Source organism: Triticum aestivum, chromosome 3B, assembly GCF_018294505.1.
Source record: "Triticum aestivum cultivar Chinese Spring chromosome 3B, IWGSC CS RefSeq v2.1, whole genome shotgun sequence".
In the NCBI taxonomy this organism is placed as follows: domain Eukaryota; kingdom Viridiplantae; phylum Streptophyta; class Magnoliopsida; order Poales; family Poaceae; genus Triticum; species Triticum aestivum.
The window spans coordinates 75,536,104-75,543,974 of NC_057801.1; the positions used below are offsets into that span (position 1 = coordinate 75,536,104).

The 7,871-nt window shown below is 43.0% G+C and overlaps 1 protein-coding gene across 3 annotated transcripts; it reads right to left on the reverse strand.

The window, feature by feature from the left end:
* Positions 1-615: 615 nt before the first annotated feature.
* LOC123068686 (protein tas) lies at positions 616-5,621 on the reverse strand. 3 transcript variants are annotated; one of them, XM_044491307.1, is made up of 7 exons: positions 5,483-5,621; positions 5,196-5,404; positions 5,009-5,097; positions 1,384-1,490; positions 1,227-1,291; positions 1,108-1,154; positions 616-1,019 (listed from the first exon to the last, which is right to left on the reverse strand). In XM_044491307.1, exons 1-7 carry the CDS (start codon positions 5,541-5,543, stop codon positions 968-970), a joined length of 630 nt encoding a protein of 209 aa, XP_044347242.1. In that variant the 5' UTR covers positions 5,544-5,621; the 3' UTR covers positions 616-967. The 3 variants fall into 3 exon arrangements, with proteins under 3 accessions (XP_044347242.1, XP_044347241.1, XP_044347240.1); XM_044491306.1 differs by having other exon boundaries at positions 1,108-1,162; XM_044491305.1 differs by lacking the exon at positions 1,108-1,154.
* Positions 5,622-7,871: the final 2,250 nt, after the last annotated feature.

Consider the following 7,871-nt stretch of genomic DNA (forward strand, 5'->3'; position numbering starts at 1 on the left):
ACCCGTGCACTTGTCCAAGAGATTTTCTAGATGTTCGTGTTTTTTTTTTGAACATCAGATGTTCGTGTGTTTTGTATGGTTCCCGTGTGTATGTGATTCTTGGGCGAAATTGAATATTCTTCTAAAAAAATACTCCATTTACATCATTATGTTTGACCCACTGTACACTGATTGCATTTTTTTTTCTACTCCCTCCGTTCCGAAATAATTGTCTTTCTAGTCATCTCAAATGGACTACAACATACAGATGTATGTAGACATGTTTTAGAATGTAGATTCACTCATTTTGCTCCGTATGTAGTCACTTGTTGAAATCTCTAGAAAGACAATTATTTCGGAACGGAGGGAGTAGATGAACTAACTGGGGAAACTTAAACGCAGATACAAATTGCCCAAATGAATGGTTTTTTAAATACTTTGCACAGATTGACACATCATGATACCTTTCACATGAGATGTCGAAGTCATCTTTTCTCCTGTTCTTTAACTTTACACTCATGTACTATCTCCATTCTAAAATATAAGACGTTTTGGTAGACTGGTTTAGCCTACCAAAACGTCATATATTTTAGAATGGAGGTACTAGTAGTTAACACTTAATGAGCTAACACTCTATCACCTTCAGAACAGTCAATTCATATGTTCCATAAAACTGACAAGGCTGAGGAAAGACAAGTAGATGGCTAACTCAGCGTTGCAAAATTGCTACTCTCTATTGTCCCTTCGCAGACATGAACTGATAAAATTGGAACGGTACAAAGAAGATTCACAAGGATGACATGCACAAATTGCTACCGCCTATTTATCATATCTGGATATCGCAATGGACAAAGAAAAATATCGTATTTTGGAACATTATTATGGACAAGGATTGGGAAATCTTGCATGTACATCATTGATCTCCGCCAATATTTCTTCACAGAGATGGACCCCTGTGGCCTGAAGAACCTCCTCGAGCTGCCATAATTTAGTAACACCGAAAACAGCTGAACCCACAAGGGGGTGTCTGAGTACAAATGCTGAAAGCATAAAGATGAGAGGAAATGATCAGTCATCAATGGCCAAAAATGCAAATTTGAAAAGAACAAAAATTATGTGGTAACACACCAACTGCTAGGATTGATGGCGAAATGCCATACTTGACGCCAATTCTTCTATATTCCTGAGATAGTTTACAACAATTAATGTGTAAACACGAAGAAGACAGAGGTTTGCTACTAGCGCACCTTCACTGCCGATTCCAGTTTGGGGTTCTTCAGATTGTATCTGGATTCACCCTCGGAGTATCTCCCTACAAAGCAGGAGGAGCACTGATGATGCGGAGCACAAGGCAGAAATTAAAGAGACCGGGAATCTGGCTATTTAAAATGTAAAACTTGATACCCATGAAAAGATTCATCCTTGCATCTGGCGGTCCGCTGTCATCAGATGAGTGATACTTCCCTGAAAGTATACCCATTGCCATTGGGCTGTACGCCAGCAAACTGATTCTGCATATGCCATAGTTCACCAAGGCAAGTTAAGAGTCAACTTGTGCAGAGTAACTACAAACTGAGATGGGCAGCATTTGTCACCCACAAAAGTAGTCAGGAATGCATGGTCGGACGCGTCTCTTAGAGGCGAAAATGATTTATCCCAAAAACTAAGAAGAATCGCGGGAGATCTAAAAAATTGGGACACTAATGTGTTAGGGGATCTAGAGAAAAGAATTAAAACAATAAAAACTGAGCTGGAACATGTGAGAAGAGCACCGATTGACGAGAACACGGTGTCTCGAGAGCATCTCTTGCGGGAAAAACTGAACAGACTGGAACACCAACAGGACATATTCTGGAGACAGAGAGCTCATGTTAAGTGGTTGCAGGCTGGGGATAAAAACACAACTTTTTTCCATGCCTATGCGTCAGAAAGAAAGAAGAAGAATACTATCAAGAGACTAAGGAGAGAGGACGGGACATGGGTGGAGTGTGAGGAACAATTGAAGGAGCATGTTGCTAGCTATTTTTTTAATCTGTTTACTTCCTCAACAGGACCAAATAGGGATGAAAGCTTGCACGCAGTCTCTCCAAAAGTGACTGCTCAAATGAATCATAGTCTATGTGCGAAATATACAAAAGAGGAAGTGAAAGAAGCTTTGTTCAATATTGGTGACCTAAAGGCGCCAGGACCAGATGGAATGCCTGCAATATTCTACAAGCAGTTCTGGCAACTGGTGGGCAATAAGTTAACGGAGGAAGTGCTAAAGTTCCTTCAAGGTGGAGAAATGCCAGAAGGATGGAACGATACCACAGTGGTGTTAATTCCAAAAATTTCAAACCCAGAGACATTGAAGGACCTAAGGCCAATTAGCCTCTGCAATGTCATTTACAAGGTGATCTCTAAAGTAATTGCTAATAGATTGAAACATATTCTACCTTAAATTATATCTCCGAACCAAAGTGCATTTGTTCCAGGTAGAATAATTTCGGATAATATCTTATTGGCCTATGAACTTACCCATTTTTTGCAGAGAAGGAGAAGGGGTAAGGTAGGATATGCTGCTGTAAAGCTCGACATGAGTAAGGCTTACGACCGAGTAGAATGGACATTCTTGAAGAAAATGATGTTAAAATTGGGGTTTGACAGTGAATGGGTAAATCTGGTGATGAAGTGTGTTTCAACTATGAGGTACCAGATCAAGGTTAATAGAGATACAACGGAGGTAATTATTCCCCAGAGAGGACTGCGCCAGGGAGACCCCCTCTCACCTTACTTATTTTTGTTGTGTGCGGAGGGTTTCTCAGCAATGCTAAATGAAGCTGAAAGAAATGGGAGTCTGAGAGGGATTAAATTATGCAGGGAGGCGCCAAGTGTGAGTCATTTACTCTTTGCAGATGACTCATTGCTGCTCATTGAAGCAAATGTAGAGAATGCTCAGATTCTCAACGACATATTGCACAAATATGAAGCTTTCTCAGGACAGGTGGTAAACAAAGATAAATCAGCCATCCTATTCAGTAAGAATACAAGTAGAGAAGAGAAAAGAAAAATAATGGAAATCATGAACATATCAACAGAAGGGATAAAAGGGAGATATCTTGGACTGCCACCTTACATTGGAAAGGCAAAATCAAGTGCTTTCCAATATATAAAGGAAAAAGTGTGGAAGAGAATCCAAGGTTGGAAAGAGAAGTTATTATCGAAAGCGGGAAAAGAGATCTTAATCAAGGCAGTAGCACAGGCAATCCCAGTATATGCAATGGCTTGTTTCGACCTAACCAAGACCTTATGTGATGACCTTAGTTCCATAATATGCAGATTTTGGTGGAGCCATATGGATAAGGTCAATAGAATCCACTGGACAAGTTGGGAGAAACTATCTAAACCGAAGAGAGTGGGAGGTTTGGGATTCAGAGACCTGCACTCTTTTAATATGGCCATGCTTGCAAGACAAGGATGGTGGCTATTGCAAAACCCCTCCTCTCTTTGTGCACGAGCACTTGAAGCGAAATATCATTCCGGCCGCAGCATAATTGAAGCAACGCCAAAGAATGGGATGTCTTATGCATGGCGCAGTATTTTGAAAGGTGTACAACTCTTAAAGAAAGGCATAATTTGGCGAGTCGGAGATGGAAGAAATATTAATATTTGGAAAGACCCCTGGCTTCCAAGAGGCATCACCAAGAGTTACCACACTGCAAGGACGAAATTTAGTCACAAGGGTGGCGGAACTTATTGATCCAATAACTAATGGTTGGGATAAAGACCTAGTGTGCCAAACTTTCAATGCAGAAGATGCTAAGATAATCCTACAAATCCCCATTTATGAGCATACAAAGGACTGTGTGGCTTGGCACTTCGACAAGAAAGGGATTTTTTCCGTGAAGTCGGCATACAAAGTAGCAGTAGATTGTGCAGAAAGGGAATCAAGATATGGCCAGCCATCTAGCTCTGCAAGCAGAGGAGAAACAACTAATTTTGAATGGAAGAAAATATGGGCCTTACCTCTCCCGAATAAAATTTTGCACTTCCTATGGCGTATGGCAACATACAGCTTACCTTTAAGAATGAAACTGAGGAATAGAGGTATGGAAGTGGATACTAGATGTCCAGTTTGTAACAGATACGATGAGGATGGGGGGCACTGCTTTCTGAAATGCAAGAAAGTGAGGAGGCTTTGGTGGCTAGCCCAAATGGAAGAAATTAGAGAGAAACTTTTGAAAAGCAATGACCCAATAAGTATGTTCGATGAGATATTTCGCCTGACCGAGGAAGATCGCATGAAGGTGTGCATTCTTTTCTGGGTGTGGTGGCATGAGAGAAATAAGGCCAATGTCGGAGATCAGATGAAATCTCTAGATGATATAATTGCTTCTATTAACTACCATGTTTTTGAATGCAGGAACCTTAAGAAGCAGAGCAGCACCCAGAAAAAAGATTCTATCATATGTTGGTCTCCTCCCCCAAGTGGGATCCTCAAAATAAATACTGATGGTGCTTTTCATGAAGCATCTTTGTCTGGTGGATGGGGTTTTACGGTCAGAAATGATAGTGGTGAGCTTATGGCAGCAGGAGCAGGAAATCTGGAACATGTATCCAATGCTCTCCACGCCGAAGCCCTTGCCATGTTATATGCAATCAACACTGCTACACAAATGGGATGTAATCGTGTGATATTTGAAACAGACTCCATGGTGTTGAAGCAGGCGATCTCAAGCGAGGAGTATGACTTGTCGACTTTAGGTGCCGTGTTTCAGGAAATAAAATTTCAGTTGAATGTGGCCTTTGATGATGTAAATGTTAGTGTTTGTCCAAGATCTTGTAATATAGCTGCTCATAGCCTAGCAGCACATGGTGTAAGATTAGGAGATGGGGAATATGAAACTTGGCTAGGCTATTTCCCTGAGTTTGTTGTAAACTCTGTAGCTGGTGATTCGGCCAGTCTAAATTTGTAATGGAATACAAGGTTGTTCCTTCAAAAAAAAAGTATCTAAAGTTCTGAATAGAAGAAAATTAACAATTGACCAACCTGGAATCGATTGCCTCGGTGATGTTCCTGGAGTCGAGAGCCACCGGCCCGCCACGGATCCACGTCATCTGACCAGACGGCCCGGCGACCTGCCCGAGCAACGCAGGATCGAAACACAGAAGGAATTGCAGTGTTGGTACGGTAGATTTTACTGACAAAGGGAATTGGCGGCTGACGACAAGCTGACCTTGGTGGCGAGCACCACGCTGTCGCGGGGGACCCGCCGGGCCCGCAGCCACCGGCCGACGAGCTCCTCGCTGCGCCCGTGCGTTTCCGCGCGCTGCGGCACCGGGTACATCTCGGCGGAGTCGAAGAAGTTGACGCCGGCGTCGTAGGCGGCGTCGAGGAGGCGGAGCGATTCCGGCGGCCCGCTTTGCTCCCCCATCGTCATGGTCCCTGCGACGACGAGGTCTGGTCAGCGCAGAAACATTGGCGGAGCGGGAGGTAGAGGATGGATGGATGCGGGGGCCGAACCGAGGCAGAGGCGCGAGACGGACGGCAGGTCGGGGGCGAGGTGGAAGGTGGGCATCGCCATGGCCGCTCTCTCCTACCTATCCTCTCGACTGTACTAGGCCTGTGCCGATGAAGGAGAGAGAAAAGTGCAAACCTTTCTTTTTGGTAAGGAAAAAAACAAAAGTGCCCGTGTGTAACGGGAGAATTTTTTTTCATAATCTTCACTGACGATGACCACATTTTGTTCACATCTCATCGCATGATTTTGAAAATTTGTTCACAAATGCAAGAAAATGTTTTTTTTTAAAATTTATTCACAAATTGAAGCAATGTTCACATTTTCGAAAAAATATCGTGGTTGTCACAAAACCTGGTAATTCAAATAATTATTCTGAATTTGAAGAAACATTTTCAAAAAACATACTATAATATATACGTGAAGGTCCATGATCTATTCTGGCATGTACGTGAATATCTTTTCATTGCACAATCCTCTATTCATCATTTCTTTAATACATCCTCCAAGACAGCCCATGATTCCTTTAATGAAGGGTCCTGATTGCCTATTTTGGCGATCTTGCTGATATTTCAAACTCAACTGCGAACGTATATAAACTGGAAAGAGTCGGTCTAAAGAAGCGAGGTGGGACAATTTAACATGAAATATGGTTGCACAATCCTCTATTCATCATTCCTTTTATGCTTTTTTTTGCAGCGATTTTATGCTGAGTAGGCCCAGCGGTGCAACGACTGCATCTATACATATTTTTTTATCATGGCATACTTTTTTAGTGGTACAATTTTTTTTTGTACATTGATGCTATATATACATGCGCTGGTGGAGGCCAGCAGCCCGAGGCCCAATCTCGTTTGAAATCATAGAAATATAATACAACCTAGTTTTAGCCACAACAATTAGTTGTCTAAGTTGGTTGTTGCATTGAATCACCTATGATATGAAGAAAGAGGTCTTTGATACGAATCCCTGCCTGGCTATTATTTTTTAACACATTCGTGGGGTGTCAATCCGGGACCTAGACGGGCAGCAGAGAGCAGGTTGAGGCCCAACCTGCTGTGGGGCGGGAGCAGGCTTAAATGCGCGTTGCGAACGTGGCCCATGCGTTTTTGGTATAATTTTTAGGACGGGCCATAAAAATAGTATCACCTTGGTTAAAAAATAAATCCCAAAAATATAATATGGGTGAACGGATGAATAAATTAGCGAAACGCACCTTGTTTTATTAGTAGGTATAGATATAGATATAGATAAGAAAAGGAAATGCCCTTTGGTAGAATTCAAAAAACAAACATATTTCCACAGCGCAAAGAAAACATCCAAAAGAACTATACTTTCTTTTGCGGGATAAAAATAAAAACGGTACACATATGACACGTTCTGGCAAAAAAAAGAGTATTTTTTTCATATGCGATGTAGATACAGTTTTTTTTTGTTGTTGGGGTGGAACTTTTTTTTGTGTGCAGCTTGCAAACCATAATATTTAGAAGTTTCCGCCGTTTCTTTTTGAACCTTGGGAATATGATTTTTGAACCATTTGAGGAAATGGGATCCAATGTCCCTGTCCTCCATAAGTTCGCGCCCGGAAAGAAAAAAAACCAACTTTACAATTATCTCTTCACACCACATTTCAGTAGCATAATGGCGGGTGCACAACAGTAGTAGAAACTGCAGCGTACAAAAGCACAAATAAGGCATCAGAGTAGTTACCAGAGGGTTAAGGTGTCCCGTCACGTATATCCGCTGGAAATCAGGGTGCATGAACAGTCAATCTTCGGAGATAGTTTTCCTCCTCTAGATCGTTTTTCTCTCATCCCTGGCGGTTGGAACCCTAGCCGCCACCAGGAGAGGCCATCTTTCAGTGTCGTCCTCCGGCGGCTCCCCTCCGCTGGCGACCTCGGTCGTTGGTGGTGAGGGGGGTCGCCGGATCCACGTGTGTGGATCGTTTTTACTCCCTTGTAGTCTAGGTTTTTAGGTTGTTCATCGTCTTGGCTTCGGCGACGACGATGGCATCATTGAATAAAGATTCTTCGGATCCTTTCCTGACGATGCCATCGGTCCTATGGTTGGGGATTGATTTGGAAACCAATCTATTCAAGCAAGGATGGCGTGGTGGCGGAGGCATCCTCGTGGTAGACCTGTGTCCTTGCTCCAACATCGGCGTGGAGCTTGGGAGGTAGTCCAGGAGCGGATGCAGATTGTGGTCTGTATCGATGAAATCTGAAAGACGGGACGTGTGCTGGGTTCGTGGTTCGTGGATGGCAGGTATGATTTCCTCCTTCGGCGTCTTAGTCGTGGTGAAGTGTCAGATCTGGAGTTCGATGGCGTGTCCGGGGTGTTGCCCCGGTCTGATTCGTTCAACGACAATGGCTTCACTTTTGGTGAGCCACCTTG